Below are 18,993 nucleotides of genomic sequence, written 5' to 3'. Positions count from 1 at the left end.
CCTGTTTTCTTTTGCACCCGCCCCAAATAAGGCAGCTGAGAGACTAAGATCCTCGTCAGTCTAATATTATACAATTTCCTGGTCAAAACAACAAAGGAAATAACAGCCTAACAACCCGTGTACAGCTGTCCCCCAAATCACTGTGTTTGTTAAGCAAAACATTAGCAGTGACGGGTCTTCGGTGGGGATAATGAATACCTCTTCCATTGTGCAATCCCAGTCTAAAACATTCAGCATCAGAAAACCATGGGCCTGGACCCCACAACAGTTGGGGCGTTCACAGGTATGAAAGAGTGGCCTCTTCATGACAGTTTAGAGATCTTCATTGTGATCCGGGTCCTTCATTATCAAGTTTTGTTTGTCATGGCAGAGCAGATGGTATTTGGGGGAGGGGAAGAAGAGAACAGATCCTTTGGAGACTACTGATGTGCAGCTACCACCAGGTAGCGATGGTGCCCCCTCCTCTGTCAATTTCCTGCCCTATTTGCTGACCTGAATTAATGTTTATTTGCACCAATCCTCCTGCCTCAGCCTCCCAAGTGCTGGAATACATACATGCATCACCACATCTGGCTACTATCCTTATTTTACAGAGGTCAAAAACTAAAGCTCAGAAAAGCAACTTGGGCAAAAGCTCTCAGAAAGTATGTGACAATAATGGGATCTGAACTCGATTCTGGCTCTACAAACATTAAGCGTCTGAGCCGCAGTTCTGTACACACAATTAGTGAGTAGTTTCAGATATTTTTCAAATAATATGCTACAATTTCCAAATAACATGCAAAATATTATTAAACCAAGATCTATAGTAATATGTTTGAAACCTTGCCTTCATTTTTCACCTTTTGCCACCAAATCCCTTTATTAACACTGCTACAGGAATATCATCCTATTTTAAGGCAAAAAACTTAGAAAATGATTCTTGCTGGAGACAAGGCCTGACACTACTGTCACCCACAAAGCAACAACTCAATCCACAGCCTGGAGATACCAAAGGGCCCAAAAGCACCCATCTTCGGGAGTAAGAGCACCCCACACTGTCCAGGGATCCTGAGGACATTCACAGAGGTTCATTAGGGGGCATAACCCACTCTCTTCAGTAATGCATGGACCTGTACTATAACTAGATTTTTAAAAGGTTAGCCTCGGCGAGGAAAGCTATGAGGTGGCGGCATGTTCATGAATTTAAAGTTATAACCAGAGCATACTGTCTTTCCTACAGTCCTGGCCACAGACAAATCATGGTTAGGCCAGTGGCGTATGTCTGCTGTGGTACTTTGGATCTGTCTCACAAGGGTAAAACTAGCAGGAGTGAGTCTGAGAACTATGTGCGGGTAGCAGCTGCTTGTCCTCCACATACTCTGAAATACCAGCTCTGATTATCTCTAATGGAAAAAGATAATTCTTAACTGTGAACAAAAAATTTCATTCTCCATGTGACTGGCTGCATCTTTCTCCGGATTACTTATAACTGAATACAGTACATATATATTTGGATTTCTGAGCAACCGTATAAAAAGAACGTTTGGACGTCTAAGCAATCTTGCAGAAAAATCTGGCTCAAAAAAAAGATTAAATGTTGCTGTAAGAGTGTAACTCTATGAAGCTGCACCAACTCCCAACCCCACGGGACCTCCAGCTCATTCATTAACGGATATCTGGGTTTCATAATTTGTGGGAATGTGCGAAGGGCAAAAAGAAAAAATAAATGTCTATTTATTCAAAAGAGTAGAGGGAAAAGAAGACACTGAATCATGCATTGTGGAGACAGGGAAGACCGGCTTTCCTCTCCAAATTCTGCAGCCAGGCAGACACGCCTGCACACTTCCAAAGATTCCATTATACAGCAGGTAACACACTTAAAGAAATGGTTATGCCAGAAATGTCACAGTTGCAGTGGAAATATAGACACAAGAAGTGGCTCATAAAAAAGGAGGTAAGGTGGACAGACCCAATACTGTATTTTATTTCTCTATGTTCTTGTTAAAAAAAAAAAAAAAATCAACTATCAATAGAAGGGGCTGGGGATTTAGCTCAGCGGCAAAAGTGCCTGCCTGGCAAGCGCAAGGTCGTGAGTTCGGTTCCCGGTACCGGAGAAAAACCAAAAAAAAAACTATCAATAGATAATCCACAAGAAGTAAGTGTCTGTTCCCTAGGCCCAAACACGGCCCACTGAATAGCCATGGCTGCATATTTATAGTCCTTTTGTAGCTAAAGGGCAAAGATCTGAAACTACAGCATTAGATATTGGTATTTAGAAGCTGTTCATAAAGGAAAGAGTCCGGAAGCCGTCACTAAAGATCATGTGGATCTCTAAAGCCATCACTAAAGATCCTCACGGATATCCACACATCCCGCTGTCAGAAGTCCTGTTCTTACGTACCTGGGAAAGAATCTCAGTGTCCCTGTGAATGCGGGAAGCAAGCTTTTTTGCTTTAATGCTTAACCATTGATCTGATGTTAGTCATATTTCTAATGGACTTTTTAATTTCTCTTTCAGGTGCTTTTGTTCCTAATACTAAATGTGTTAGGTGTGCGTAGCTATGACAGCCATACAGTATACAATTTTAGTAGCTAATTAAAAAAAGATCTATATTTTTCTATAAAACACAAGGAAGAAAGATGGAATGTACTATACATATCATAGGTGCCTTTAGGAAAGGGGAAGAAATAAGTAGGTAACTAAAAGAAGTCTTCAGTCTTTACAAATTCACGGCAGCCATTCTGAAATCCCTACTGCTGTATCTCTGTTTGCTGCCAATTTTCCAACGCCTCCTCTGTGGTTACTACTCAGTCAGTTCTCTTGTGTGTGTGGCCCTGCTTGACACAATATGGGTAGTGAAAGTCTTTTCCTCAGAAAAGAAAAAAAGGAGCGAGAAGAAAGAACTTCTCCCGAGAGGACAGACAGCAGAGGCGCCCCTGAGGGAAGGAGGGTGAGGAGAGGCGGACAGGTGACCGCATGTATCCGGCCATGCTGGTTTACAGCATACCATACTATTTACCAATTCCTTTGCAGACACTGTTTATTGAACATCCCACAGGCTCTTGAGGTGAAGTCAACTCTTGAGTCGTGAAGAGCTGCTACAGCAGCTGAGAGAACCAAAGCTAAAGGAACATGAGGACACCACAGGGCAGCTATGACCCTATAGGAACAAGTGGGAACTCAGTGTAGCCAGAGTGGAGACTCCATTCAGCAGCTTTACTAAGGCCAGGCAGGAAGCAGAGAAGGAACACCACGAAGTCACTCACTCCCGTAGGTACCGTGCAGCCCTGCCTTCTACCGTGTCTGCTTCTCAGGTACGGACAATGAAATCACAAAAACTGAGGTGCTACCTAGTCAAGGACAAGTTAAATGCTTAAAACCTTACATTACATATATATAAAAAAGAAAAGCATAAAGCACACTGCGTCTGCCAGCTGGGATTTCCATTCCTTACTCAGCTGCCCGCAATCTCTTTATGAGCAGAAAGCAGCATCCTTCACAAAAAGAAAGAATTAGATCTCAAGGATGCCGACTGCACCCAAGGAGTTGGTTTTATTTGAAATTTAACAATGTAAGCAATTCAAAATTTGGTTCTACGATTTCCAATTTACGGGGAGATTTTCACATATCCTCATTATTCCTAACCCAAAGTACTCTCCGTCTATATTTAGTTCTGAAAGTGGTTCACCACCTGACCTTGGGCCAGACAACTGTCAGTTACATTTCCGGGCGTGTCAGCTTCAAATAAGAAGGGCTTCACCAGCTCAATAGATTATTAGTGAACTGTTTTCCCTAATAACATTTAAAGGTATAAGAAAGAACACAAGTAAATCCCCAAGGAAATAAAGAGAAAATTCATTTATACTAAACGAAATGTCATTACGTTAGGACTGTTTTTGGCAAAGGCCAGAAGCTGTCATGCTCCACCTTGACCCGAGCTGAAATTCATCAGACACACATGACAGTGTGTTTTCATTCTGCTCCGTCTCTTTGCAGATGGCGGCTGTCAGAACTGCTGAGTAAATACTCTAAAGCCAAATCAGAGCTGATTTTCTGTTAATACATGTCTTCACTCACAACTGAAATGTTTTCTCTATTAGGAATCATTCAGCTGCAAATCACAAAAAGATTCTTGATTTAAGAAAAAGTCAGGGCTGGGAATGGAGCTCAGTGGTAGAGCGCTCGCCCGCCCACATGGCAGGGCCTGGGTTCAATGCTCAGTATCGGGGAGGGGAGGAGGAGAAGGAATTAAAAAAAGAAATGTCATTATTTCTTACAACCCACACAAGTGTCACGCTAGGTTTAATTACTCAGTGGCTCGACGAGGTCATCAACACTCATCTCTCTAGTGTCCCCTGCTTATTGTATGAGCTTGTGCACCATTAGCGTTCCCGTGGGCACATGTACACCCTGTAATTTCCAGCTAAAAATATGCCATCCTCTTCCCTCTGAATCTCTTACTAGCCAAAAATATTGTACTCCAGAAGACTTCTCCTGTATCAGACTGGGTCGTACCCCTGCGTCAACAGCCAAAGGGAACCCGGAGGCAGCAGGGGGAAAGCCAGGCCCCAGCACCCCAAGGCCCCAGATCCCTGAGGCCAGCGTGCTACAGTTAAGGGGAAGAAAGCGAGGGACAGCTTGGTCTTGGGACAGGCAAGCCACTCATGCCTGCTGGAGCTCTGTATTTACCTTTCACTAAAAAAAGGTGGTCTCTACTTTTTGGTCAGTTACACTCAGAAATGACTGAAATGTCTGCTGTGATCTGGGTGTGGCATGTCCCCCAAACATTCCTGTTTGGAGCCTTGGTCCCCAACATGCCAGTGTCGGGGTGGCAGCATCTTTCAGAGGTGGGCCCAGCACAAGGTAACCAGGACACGGGGGCATCACTCTCAAGAGGGATTGACACTGGACTCCCAGAGTGAGTTCTTGAGAGGATAAAGCACAGGTCTGAACTCGCTGGTTTCCTCTCCTACCAAGCCATGCCTTCTGCACACGCTCCTGCCAGCACGCGATCCACCACGCTGTGATGCAGCCAGCGGCCCCCACCAGAGGTGAACCGACGGGGCCACTCGACCTCGGCCTCTCAGCCTCCACAACTGTGAGCAAAACAACCCTCTTTTCCTTTAAAGTGCCCAGCTTCAGGTATTGTTACAGCAACAGAAAATGGACAACTAAATGATCTATAAATAATTGTGTACAGCAAACAAGAAAAAGCGCCCAAAAGTAAATCACAGAAAAAGTGTCATGTTAATAAAGACTGTTTTAAACTCTCACATATGAATAAATGTGTGCCACACTTACTAACTGAACTCTTGCTAATATGGTTGGAGAACAAATAGACAAACCGTGAACCACCTTTCTCTAAACCGTACTAGGGGTGTTAGTCAGCCTTCCATCCATGTGACAAAATACCTGACACATATAAACTTAAAAAGAGGAAGGGTGGATTCAGTTCTTGGTTCACAGGTTTCAGACCATAGTCAACTGGCTCCACTGCTTTTAGTCCTGTGGCAAGGCAGAGCCCCTTCCATGGTGGAAGGGCATGGTGGGGGAAAGTTGCTCAGCTCGTGGTGGCCAGGAAGCATGGAGAGAGGAAGAGAGCCAAAGAGGAAAGGGCCAGGGGACAGATCAGTCCCCAGGTTGCAGCTCAATGCCCCAGTCTCCCCAACTAGGCCCCACTCCTACTTCCAGTCCCTCCCGATGATGCCATCAAATTATGATCTCACCAGCAGATCAATCTACTGATGAAGTTAAAGCCTTCATGGTCAAACCACTTCTCCACACCCCACCTCTGAACTCTGAGTGCTCAAAACGCAAGTCTTTGGGGGCACTTCATAGTGAAACCATAGCACGGGGCCAAGACTGCCTGCTTACATAAAAGCTTTTGCTTGAATCAGAGCTGTCAGCAATGAAAATATATCCAGCAGCTCTGGTTCTCTGGTGCAAAGTACAAAATCTGTGATGGTCAAATTCAGTTCCCTTGACTCAAGCATCACCTTAGTCAACAGAAGGTCAAAGGGAACTGCAAGTCACAAGTGGACAAACTGTTCTTTTAGTTTGCTGGCTGTTCTTCAGGCATTTTATATAAGACATTAAAGTCAGATAAAATATCAGAATCTTCATGGGTTAGAAATTAAACTTTTATTTCATAGGAGGAAAAAAGTCTGCTTTGTGTTTCCTTAATCTTCATTACTGCCCGGTTCCTATCAGCACAAGTTTTTCTGTAGAAGACACACATATGAATAGCAGGGCAGCTTTTATTTTATTGCTACTGCTGTCTCATAGACAAAACAAGAAACAGATTTGTCACATTTATTTAAATAAGTTTCTGTCTCTCCCAGCACCCTGTGTAGGTTTCCATTCTTGCTCTACCATCCTTTTCTCAGGTAAGTAGCTGCAAAGCAAGTTCCCCGGCTACTTCTCTTACTTAGAGCTTGGACTATTAATACTGCTAAACCCCACACCCACCTCCGAGATACAGCATCTCTGCTCTGCACTTCTCCTTTCCACATGCCGCTTGACTGGGCTACGGTGTTCTCACACGCTCAGACTGAATCATCTCCATCACCAAAACCTGTGTTCTCTTTTATCTTCTACTCTGGCGTGGGCCACAGCGGGTACCACGCCATTTAAACTCCCAATCTGCAAACGATCCGAGACTTCTCCCTGTCTTTCGCAATCCCCTCCGAACCTAAAATGAGGGATTCTCCCACCTACCAGGTCTGCAGGGCACCTGTCCTTCCCACCTTCACCGCAAATGCTCAGTGTGAGCAATTCCGAGCTGCTAGGCTAACGCGGTAGCCTCCCCACTGCTCTCAAGGACTCAGTCTCCTCCTGCCGCTCAAAATCTTGCTTTTTTTTGTTGGTAGAGTGACTTCCCTTTTTTAAATAATTAATTTTTATTAACAGGCATTAGTTGCACGTATTGATAGGGTTACACGTGATATTTCCACATAGCATACAGCATGCACACGCACAGATCAATACTCCTTCTTGATCAAATCTAACCAGCAGAGTCACTTTTCCACAGCACAAATCTGACGGTGTCATCTCTGATGGCTCCTATAGAATGAAGTCCGAACTCCTCAAGGAAAACTTACTCAAGCGCAGAGGGAACTTCCTGTACCTCCCTGCACGGACTCCCCAGCGCAGCTTCTCTTGCTGTACCGTTGGCCTGGAAAACACCTCCCTCTCTCCTGCCTCCCTCCCAGCCTTCTCATCTATAGCTTAAGCCTTTCCCCTTCAGAGCAGCCTTTCCTAAGGAGCAGGCAGAATGAGAAGCAGCCTCACTTGGTTCCCATTAACTCCATGTCCTCTTTATGGCGTTACGTGGTGCTGGTTGTCTGTTTGTAAGACTTCCCACTAGAAAGCAAACACCTTGAGAGTATGATTTGTGTTTGCCCGGCTTTGATCTTCAATATGCGGCCCAATGTTTCATACTGGGTAACTTCAATAAATACCTGTTCAATACACTGCACACATAAATTATAGCAACCAAAACAAAAAGGCAGCATTTTAAAGTGAAAGAGTCTTTGTGTGCACAACAGTTAGCAACTTTCATCTGTCTAGATGGAGCTGTGAATGAGTGCTAAGGCAGGTAATACTACTGTGTCCTAAAATCAATCTGCAGTGACAGCCAAGAGCCATTCACTCACGACAGCATACTTCACCTCCCCTCGGTCCTATTTTAAGGGTAACAATATACTAAAAAGAAAAACATGGTGGAATTGGATTTTTATAAAGAGCTGGAGAACGAGAATTTCATTACCTCTCTTGCCACTACTCAGAGATGCAATCATAATGTCTTGCATTGGCAAAAACAACCCAACAAAGTGGAGAATCCTCAATGATAAAAGGAATTTCATATGCTTGTTCAGACCTCCGGATGGGACAACTTCATACATGGCACTCTCTTCCATCTTCAAAGATGGTCAGTGGACACACTGCACAAATTCCTACATCCCATTCCAGAGCCTTAACACTCCTTTAGAGACCAAAATCTTTCCTAATGCCTGGCTCCTGTGCTCCTGGGACGGCTTCAGAAGAAATCAAATCCATCCTTGTTCTTCTTCTAACCCTTCCCTACATCACTTCGGCTTCCTCCCCCCACACGCACTGCTGATGAAACCAGCAGTGTAAGGTGTACCGCGAGTGTGCACAGCGGCCTAATGGTGAGAGCTTGTCACATGTGACCATGCACACTCCTCGTCACCCACATTTTACACATGAGGTAGCTGGGTGGACCATCATAAAGTAACACATGCGAAGCCGCCCAGCTGTGGCGTGACAGTGACAGCAAGGCCTGTCTGATCCTAGGGAGCCCTGGGTCCTGTGCTTTCCTCTTTAGGGTTGCGCTCTCTCACTCTCTCTGTCTCTCTCGCACTCTCTCTTTTCCTCCAGGCTTCACTGAAATGGAGAAGAACTCACTGAGCTTTACAAGTCTCTCGTGACTTCATGTCACTAGCAAATCAGTTTGAACAACAATACAGTATATAGATTTACTTTTATAGCCAAAAAACCAACTTTTTAATCTTCACCCATATACATAACTTACATACATAAATATGCACATGCAAGGTCAAATGTTACATAAATAAAAGCACCTTATATGTGCATTTTTACTTTTAAAAACACAGGGTTAATCATGTGTCAGTTGAAGGAAAGTTCTAGGAATAATGCAAATCTTTACTAACGTAAGGTGGGTGTTCTAAGCAATTCCTTGCTTAGGAAAGTAAGAATATTTTTGCAATAAATAGTTCAGTAGGACTAGTATTGCTATTAACATTAATAACTAATATTTTTATAATGCTAGGCACCAGGTACTATGTGAAGCACTTTTAAAATATTAATATTAATTGGGGTGGTGAAAAATTTATTTAGAGGCAATTAGGTAATTTGACAGGGTAGTTAACCATAACCGCTGGGTCTCCTCATGCTAGTTTCCTGTATTTAATGGCTTTGTTTGACCACAGACTTTGTAGTCTGAGAGTTTCATTCACAGAATTTAATTTTCTTTTTCCTTGGAGTTCAATATTTACCTTCGTATCTTTAAGAATGCACTTAAAATGGGAGGTTCTACAAATAACTCATGAAATAATTTATTAGTGCATCACCCTAGCATGATGTTTAATTTGCCAGAAGGTTAAAATTAGCACTTAGCACTGCCCCTTTAATATTCAGGGTTCCTCAGATGTCTAATAAATCATAAGGTTTGAAATCAGGCCAATGGATGGATGGGTTTTCAAAATAGCCTGAGTCACAGCTGCCACTTTGTGTCCACATCCAGATTAATAGCTGATGCACCAGTGAAAGTACGGTGAGGCATCACGAAGATGAATGTCCTCCGTTATGTCTCCTGAGGTTTCTTCTCAGCAAGTGTAAAGAAATGACCTCAGAGCTCCAATTATCACTGCTTTTCATTTTTATTAGGGGCATATAACAATAACAGTTCAAGTCTTTTTTTTTTAGAAGGTATATTTCCTCCAAAAAGAACACACAGAACAACTGGATTACAAAAAGGAACAAGACTGGCATTTAAGATACAGTATTTAACAAATCAAAGGTTCTACTTTTCAAGATCGCTACACTTTCTAGATAAGGTCCTAGCGTAGTCTGGGTTTTCTTCTTTTATCTTAACATAGTCTTGCTTTTACACTTACAAATACACTGTGGACATGATGAAGGATATGGTCACTCCGTTTCTGTGTCACAAAGGGAATAATGAAACACTCTGTACTCAGCTCTTATTAAACTATTTGATAATTCTGAACAAAGAAAATTGCCAAGTGCTAAAATTTTCAGGTAAACAAAGAAAGGTATACAGTTCCTTCAGCAGATAAACTGTTTTCTCCTGCTCCCTCTTTTAACAGGCTTGAAATAGATTCATCTCAATCAGTGTAAGAAGAGATAAAATTTTCTTAATCATGTCCCTGTCAGCCTGTGCAAAAGAGACAAGACAAAATTTTGGTCCTGCCCACCACAAAAAGAGACATTCCTATATCACATGGTATCAGTTTCTCATAACAATGGTTTTAAATGAGTCATTTGATATACGTAGACTTCTGTCAGTCTGGGGTATTTTCGTACTTGTTATATTTTTACCAGAGCTCTCAAATGGAAATCAAAGGAGGAGGAATAAAATTAAGAAAGGAATCAAACCATTTTACATTGTATGCAAAGATAGCTAAGTAGCCATCAAAATTAATTTATTGAAAAAATATGATGGAAATACTGGTTAAAATTAAATAAAGAGAGTAATCTGAAGATTATATTTTTCCTGGTTTCCTTGGCCCATTGCCAAAAACAGAAAATTTAAAGTGTTTGATTCAGGATGTCTTTACTCTGTTACAATCCGCTGACAGTTCCTCTGTTTGCCCAAGAATTTTGGTGTACGTGGGTTATATTTATAATTATTTAGTAACTTCAGGTAATTGTGGATATTGTTTGATATTATACCAAAACTCAACAAGTTGTAGTTACTTCAAGGTGAGCTGCTACGTAAAATCTTATAACCTCTCAGTGAATCTTCATCCTCTTTACATTCAGATCTTTTCATCCATCTTGAACTTTTTTCTATTAGGACAACTTTGCAGTACACAGTGATCACATTCACTGTGGGAACCTGGTGGGTGTGCAGAACACATCTTCATTCTTCTTTCAGCCCCTTCTCCGTCCTCCCTTCCTCCCTAGACCCCCTTCACATTTGCGAAAGATCTCCCTGTTTCCTGTTCTCCATCTTTTATTTTGCTCTTTAAATTCTTCATACTTTGAGTTTCTCATATAAGAGAAACGATGCGATATTTAAGCTTGTGCATCTGATTTGTTTCACTTAACGTTATGGTCTTAAGGTGCATCCATGTTCCTACAAATGACTCAGGTTTACCCCTCCTTACGGCACAACCGTGAACACCACAGATTTCATGAACTTTGATGTCTCTTTTCTTCACATGTGACTCTGTAACATGCATTGGTCATTTTAAAAATATTGATTCACTGAGTTATGGAACTCTTCCAAATTTTGATAACTGCGTTACTATATAACATCAAAGGATGCATTCATTAATATCACCCATCTCACAAAAAATCTTTATGGACTGATGAGGGGCAGGAATAAACTTCAGGGGTGATGGGAAGTATTTAGTATCCTGATAGTCATCACATTTCCCTAGGTGTACACTGATGTAAAAACTCATCAAGTTGTACACTTTTAATATGGATATTTGTGTATGTGTTACACCTCTTAATAAAAATAATTTTTAATTTTAGTACATAGGGTGTGAAAATAAAAAATGAACTTCATCACAGCATTCACTATTCTCCTCTGTGCTACCTACCTTTGTATACAGAATTTCCTATAACAACAAATGGAGAAAAGTCTCAGTTTGGGGAAGTTTTAGGGTTCATCTTAATAGATTTAAGATTTCCAAAATTCTAATTTTGGCTTGAAAGCTTAGCAGTAGCAGTAAGCTAAGCATTAGCAGTAAGTAATACCAGCTGCTACACATTAATGTGACAGGTTCGCTTATTTTCAGGAAAATGTGTGTCAGTATTCAAGTCTGAGAAATGACAGCTCGTCAATTGTTCATTTTAAAAAAGCTGCTTCAAGAAATAAAATGGCTGCTTTAGCTGGCAACGTGCGCCGTCACTGTGGGGCTCCCCTTCACGTGAACCTCCTGCTTCCGTGTGCAGCACAGATGCTCTACGGACCTTCCTGTTTTTGTTATACACAGCCATAAAAGACATGAACCGAAGTATATTTTAAAAGAGTTTAAGACCCAAAAAGTGTAGCCTTGTGAGCTGTTAGAATAGTAAATCATTGATAAGTGCAGTGATACACCTTTTTCTAGTGCAAAAAATAAATGAAAAGTATTCCAACACATAGCTATGATCAATACCCCTTTCTATTAAATGGACCTTCAAGTGGGCATATGGCATTTAAGCAATACAAACATTTCCAAGCTGAACACTGTATTATTAATCATTTATCAGACAAAGGTCAAGTTCTATTACTCTAGAAAGCTCAGAGGCGATGCCTTCCGTCCATGGGGAGGAGGGGTGCGCATGTGCTTCTCCCCCCGCCCCTACTTCCTGCTCCAGCCAGTGGGCTGACAGCACCGACACTACCCTGTCCTCCACACAGAAGATCCCGGGGACCACACACTGCAACCAGGCACAGTGCCTAAGTGGGCAAGTGGATGCCTGCCAAGCTCTGTCCTGGCCTACAGGGCAAGGGGCACTGAAAGGCAGGACACCAACATCCGAGCTGAGGGCCCTCAGTCAGAAGTGACACCAACCCCGGCTGCAACACAGCTTCTCCTTACGGCTGAAATCACCTTCCAGGGAGGAGTAATAGAAATCCCTGGGCAAACCGCAACAAGCTTTTTAAGACTAATAGGATTGGTCTAAAATGTCCAGCTCCCTTAAAGGTGACTCTCAATGAACAGGGCTATCTGGATGCAATTAACTCAACGCAGCTCACTCAGAACTCTCCTTAGTGTTTCAGTCCATGAAGTCTGAGCATGGTATACTGTTATGTAGTCTAGTCAGAACTGACAGACTGAATAAAATACACACAATTCCTGATCTACAATGGTTCAACTTACAAAGGGCTAGCACTGTGTAGTAGGACACTCCGTGATGCTAGACCATCCCAAGGGGAAACAATGGATACTCCATACACACAGGACAGCACTTGGAGTGCTTTTTGGACACAGGTGCTCAAAGATACTTAACGAGACCTCAAAATGAGATACTCAAAATAGATTTTGTCGGATGATTTAGCCCAATTCTAGGTTAATATGCATACTTAAAGTGGGCCAGGCTAAATGATGGTGTTCTCTAGGTTAGGTATATTAAATGTGTCTTCTACTTATGATACTTTCAACTTATGATGTGTCTATCAGATCAACTCCGTTGGAAGGCAAGGAGCGTAGCAGTGATGACTGTGACCCTTTTCCTGTTCTATCAGCAGCTCTGTAACCTCCCAATTGCCTCTTCTGCTACAGTCAGAACTAACTCATGTCTTATCTTTAGGGTACAGTGCTGTGTTCTTATGTTGAGTACTAACCTCTCCTTAGCCCACGTCTATCTGCTCAGTCTCCTCCAGTGCACATGTGTCACCTCAGTCTGCATAATTCCGTCCATCCTTTCATCAGCTGCGCATAAATGCAAACACAGCACCTGCCTACTCGGTAGCTTCCTTACTACCAATGCTGTCAGTTCAGTCAGGGTGTTTCCTATCACTATCACTTCCTCCAGCCTGCTTCCCTCCCACTGTACATCTTACCTTTTGGGCTAGAAAATCTCCTTTCTCTACAGCCTGTTTCTCATATGGCTTAGCTGAATTCTGCGACTTCTCATTCCCACTCTCCCACGAGGTAAAATCATAGGCTTTTCCTTTTGTGTCCACCAAAGCCCACCTTGTTATGAACAAGCCCTCTTCCTCTATCTTCCTCCCCCTCCACTTCTCAGATGTCATCTTCTGGGCGCAATGACTATGTCACTCTTAATGACGAGGTCTTATTCTGCTCTGTATCCCATAATGTCTGAGAGCAGGAGGCACGCTGTACAAACTTGATAATATGCAGTAATGTTGAATTAGGAGTACTAGGCCCAAAATACTGGAGTTCCCAGAAAATCATTCCATTTCCACCTCTGCTTATAGAAGTTATGAAAGAAATACACAGGTCTACTATAGATAGATGGATAGATAGATAAATACATACATACATAGATAGTAAGGTAATCTCCTAGACCTTTCCAAATTCCCCACTGCTTTGCATATGGCATGTATGATAGCTAGAAGGAAACTAGTCTTGGAAGTACTAGATTGTTCATCCCTCCTACCAAGAGGGTTACTTGGTCAACTGCCTAAGGAAATATAAATGGAATATGGCTGCCTGAGGAAAAATTAATTCACTCAACTCCAGTAAGGCACTCAGAGAGAACAGCTTTCATAACCCTAGGATACCTGGATCATATTTCATTCCTGACTTACCAGGAAGGACTAGGATTTTTATATTTCTTTCTAGATTTGAATTTTGGCTGATTAGTGCAGTTAAGTGTGCAAGGAGTTGTAGCCCAATAACCAGTGGGCATCCTATCACCCGAAGTTTTGATTATGAAACAACCAAATGTTGTGGTTTTTTTCTTCTATTTGTAAATATGAGTGTTGCCTCTCAGCAAAGTCCCCTAACACTGGACGTGAAGGCGTGAAGTGGCAGGAGATGGAGTGCGGCGTGGCCACCATGGGAATGAGACAGAGTCAGAGGGCACAGCAGTGTTGGCAGGGGGTGTGCACGCAGAGAGATGTGCTCAGGAGCCAAGCGGGGAGCACACACAAGTTCAGCAGATTTGTCCAAGAACAGACGGATGATGAAAGGTGGCTAACTTCTCCATCCAGGAAATTCTAGCACCCTGCCAAGGTTGTGGGACCAGTGAGGCCACACCCTTCAAAATCCAGATTTACATAAATCACCCCAATATTAGCAAGTCATCCAATTTATATTAAAAAAAAAAAAGCAATATACCATGGGCCAATCATATACAACAGCTAGGGCGGCTAATGCATGATCGCTAATATACACAGTGGGAGAGTGGTGAGGTATAAGAACAAAATCTAAAAAAGTACTACCTTCCTAAATCCTCTGCACTCATTTTTAGTAACTGGATATCTGGCTTAACCGTCTGCATTTGAGTACCCCTAGTATTCAACCAAGGAAGATTAAAAACTCAAATTCAAGCTGGGCATAATGGCACACACCTATAATCCCACCCCTCAGGAGGCTGAAGCAGGAAGATCACTGCAAATTCGAGGCCAGCCTGGTTCACCTAATGAGGTCAAGGCCAATCTGGACTCTGAAGCCAGATCCTTTGTCAATGAAACAAAATAAAAAAAGCTCAAACATAAAAATAATAAAACTAGAAGAAACTATAAATCAATGTGTCAAATCTTTGGCCTGGAGATGACTCTAATCATATGAGTAATTGAAGAAATCAAAAGAAGATGTTTCTAATGTAATAAAAATTTAAAACACTTAAAAACTGTCCAAAATAAAATGCCAAATAAAATCTAGAGAATATTGGAAAACAATAAGGCAAACAAAGAGCTAACATCTTTAAAATCACCATTTTTTGTTGGTGAGAGATGGTCTTGCTACGTAGCTCAGGCTGGCTCAAACTTGCAGCTATCCTCCTGCCTCAGGGTCCCAAGTACCTGGATTAGCGGGTGGCCAACATCCGGGTGTGGGGTGAGGACAGCGCCTCCTACTGGCAATGCGCGCTGTACACTGTACAATGCCCACCCCACGTCTTTAGCACGCCCACATACCCTGGGGTTTTTCCTTTTAAATCGGAGTGCGAAAGGCCATGAGGCACTGTATTGCCTTTCAAGACTGGCCTAAAGTAATTACACAGTAGATAAGGAAAGCTAGCCAAATTCCCTACTTTACAAGAATTTGAATTTGCCTTTAGCAGTGAAGCTGAACTTCAGAAAAGCCTGGTCCTCATCAAAAGTTGGATGGAAGATAGCTCTCTTCCTGAGATTCCAAAAGCATGAAAATCATCCTTAAAATAGACTCGAAATGTTTCAGGATATAAAACTCCAATGACATACGGAATATCTTCTGTTTAAGATAGCTGCTTGGAAGATAAAACGAGGACTTCTCTGGGGTTCTGTGCTGAGGATTTGAAAATAAAATTGTATCTCTTGAACATTTTTAAATGCTTTCATAAACTTCAGTATTAGAACTCTTTGAGGAGGTGTACACCACATATCCATACGTTCTTTCCGAGCTGGTGTGGAAAGAAATTGTCTTGGCTGAAGACCTTGAAGTATTTAGACACATTTATCTTCTTTGGGTATCTTCATTTTACTTTAAAAGCATGTAAGTCAGGTTGGGGTGAGATTCAAAATTTTACAAGAAGAGTATTTGGCTTGAAATAGTATTTTTAAATCATATCAGAGCAGACTCCCATGCAATACATGCTGTTTGCAGAAGGTGAGGATGACCCCGTTTCCGGGTGAGACATCTTCGCTCGGCACACACACTGCACCTGGGAAGACAGCTGTGACACGTCTGTTCCACCTGACAGGAGCATCCATCAGCGGGCTGGAGCATTTATTCACAAATCTGCTCCAAACATGTTTTTGTTACAAAAGAAAAAGAAGCCTCTGGTTTCTGAGGCCACCTACACTTTCTCTTTTTAGAGTGGACCTCCCTGACCCAGGTCACTCTATTCCCAATTAAAAGCAGCACACATGACCAAGCCACGTGTGCTCAGGGCAGGATCGTGAAGGTATTCCTGGGAGAAAACATTTTCTTCTCAATCATGAAATAATATTAAAGTGAAATAAACCGTAAGTCAGTCTGAGACTTCATTACAATTATATTTAAAGCACAAAAGCACAAAAACTATAGGTAGTAAAATTTAGATACATATAAATACGAAAAATGCTCTGGTAAATTGTCAGTGTATTATTGCCAAAACATAATATTTGGAAAAATATGTCATTGAGGAAAACTTACAACTAACCCTAGACACTGGTTAAAAAAAAAGTCATGCTAAAGAAATTTTAAAAAAAATCTTTTAAAAGACTCACCAACCACAATTGAAGACTCACAGTGATAGTAACCATTACTTTGTTTTTTCTTCTCCATGGAACAAAGATCTATGCGGTACAGGGTTTCTTCTCCAAATCTGTGGTTGATAAATTTTTCATACCACTTGGGATCTATCTTTTTCACTCCCTTGAAATGACAAAACAAAATCACATCAATCAAACATTCCACCCTGGGAGCTGGTTCATATCTACCTCACTTTCTTAGAACCTAATACTGCATTTTCAGATGCAGTACTGACTGCTGGCACTTGAACCGGGATACCACAAAATCGTGAAGTTGTTTTTAAAGCTTCCCTGCTTAGCGTGACTTGTAGTTTAAAAGCGTTCAATTAAAGAGTGCTGATTTTAACTGGCAGCCCTGGAACTTCGTATTTGTTAGGCTTCAGAACTACTAAAGCATGTCACGGTGAAATTTGAGATATCAAGGACAGAGTGATTATCTACAAGTACAACGGAAAAACAGATGAATTTTTAAAATGTATGTGGATCTTAACAGAGGGGAAAATAAGATGGACACAATTTTAAAACTCCTTGTGTAAACATCACGTGAAAGAGGAAAGTCATCTGATCTGTCTCTCCTTAGGGTCCTTTCACAGCAGGACGGCTAGCTGTTCACAGATTACAGTGTGACGCTCTTGGTATCTCTGTAGCTTCCCCAGTCCGGGGAAATCACAGCTCCATCTCTCTCCGCTACACAATGGCCCCACAACTCAGCTCAGAGTACCGAAACACTGAGATGCAGCTAATGACAACACAGCCTCCCTTTTTACTGACAAAAACTAATTATAGAAATGCTTAAAGTAGTGACATAAGAACATATGGTTTTGTTGTCTTCACTTTCTCTATACAGTTTTGTATGAATATGGTTGTGTCTTGAGTATCATCTGATAGACAGCTTTATTTTTTTCAGTAATTACATCAATAAGCAATGTACAGATGTGCAGATCACTTTTGTCCCCATAGTCCCCATTATACTCTGTGCAAGTATAATAATTTGCCCACCCAGTTCTACACTGGTGGATATTGAACATGCTCTTTTTAGTGTTGTAGTTTTTGTTCTATGTTCAAAATCAGAATGCTGAGGCTCTCCACTCACAGCCTTTCCCACCTCAGCTAACAGTGATTCCATTCTAGTTAGCCAGGCTGAAAGCCGTGAGGTTACCCCCTACTGCCTCCTTCCTCTCAGTCCGCGTCCAAACCATGTTGGTTCTGCCTCCACAGTACATCCAGTTCTAGCCATTCATTGCTGCCTCTGTCCAGGGCGCCCTCATATCTATGGTACCCTGGATGACTGTAGGGGCTCCCGACTATTTTCCCACCTCTGCCTTCTCGACAGCCAGGGCAATCCAGTAACAACGCCCCATACCCCACATCAGTTCATTTCTCTGCTCAAAACCTCCCCAGGGGTGCCTATTTCTGCAAAAGGAAGAGCCCAATTCCCCATACAGACCACAAAGTGCTGTTCTGCCCACTGCGGTGGCCTTGGCCTCCCACCACCTCTGCCTCTCTGCCTCCCTGACCTCCTTGCTACTCCCTGAATACAACAGGCATAAGCCCACCTCAGAGTCTCTGTGCCGCCTACAGACTGTCCCTCCCTGAATGCCCTCATGGTGCATCCCACCTTTAATTCCTGGCTCAAGCACTTCTTTCTCATAGAGCCTCCCCAGGCCGCCCCATTTATCCTGCATTCCTGCCACAGAGGAATTCCCTCCCTCACCTTCTTACACTTACACATACGTTTCCATAGCACCCACCTCTTCTACTGTGCTGTGCAATTTACTTATTTACTACTGGTACCTTTCGTCAGCATTTCTGCCTTGTCCAGTACAACGCAAGCTGCACAGGCAAATGACTTCTCTGATTTTCAGTCCCTGAACTAGTTTCACTGCCCAGAACAGCACCTAACATGAGCAGTGCTCACTAAGCAACTGGCACAAATGCAAAGGAGGATGTAGTCTCAGGAAGGGCATAGTTGATCACATCAAAAGCAGCAGCCCACATAGCTAAGGACCAGTCAGAATGTGAGTTCAAATCCTGCTTCAGATACTATCCAGTTGTGTTAGTCAGCTTTTTGCCACTGGGACAAAACACCTGAGGATAAATCAATTTTTAAGGAGGAAAGGTTTACTTGGGATGATGGTTTCAAGGTTTCTGTCTGTAGTCGGCTGGCCCCATTGGTCTGGACCTGCAGGAGGGCAGCAGAGCAGGGCAGGAGCAGGGGGCAAAGAAAAGTTGCTCACCTCATGGTAGCTGGGAAGCAAAAAAGAGGGAGGAACTTGCTGGTTCCTGATATGCCCTCAAGGGCTTCCAGCGACCTAACTTCCTCCCCTAGGTCATGCCGCCTGAGGTTCCAACCTCCTCCCAACACTGCCACAGGCCAGTACCACCC

General features: G+C 42.6%; 1 protein-coding gene across 1 annotated transcript in view; it reads right to left on the bottom strand.

Moving 5' to 3' along the window:
- The window catches only part of Akap7 (A kinase (PRKA) anchor protein 7), a gene marked incomplete in the record, with an annotated part of 118,829 nt that overhangs the window by 29,881 nt on the left and 69,955 nt on the right, over positions 1 to 18,993 (bottom strand). Inside the window, 1 exon segment of the mRNA XM_013516678.1 lies at positions 16,584 to 16,731. Within this exon segment, the coding sequence (XP_013372132.1) occupies positions 16,584 to 16,731 (148 nt within the window).

Source organism: Chinchilla lanigera, unplaced genomic scaffold (assembly GCF_000276665.1).
Source record: "Chinchilla lanigera isolate Chin_1 unplaced genomic scaffold, ChiLan1.0 scaffold00035, whole genome shotgun sequence".
Classification (NCBI taxonomy): Eukaryota; Metazoa; Chordata; class Mammalia; order Rodentia; family Chinchillidae; genus Chinchilla; species Chinchilla lanigera.
Note: the sequence above shows the minus strand (reverse complement) of the source record. Positions and strands in the feature narration are given on the sequence as shown.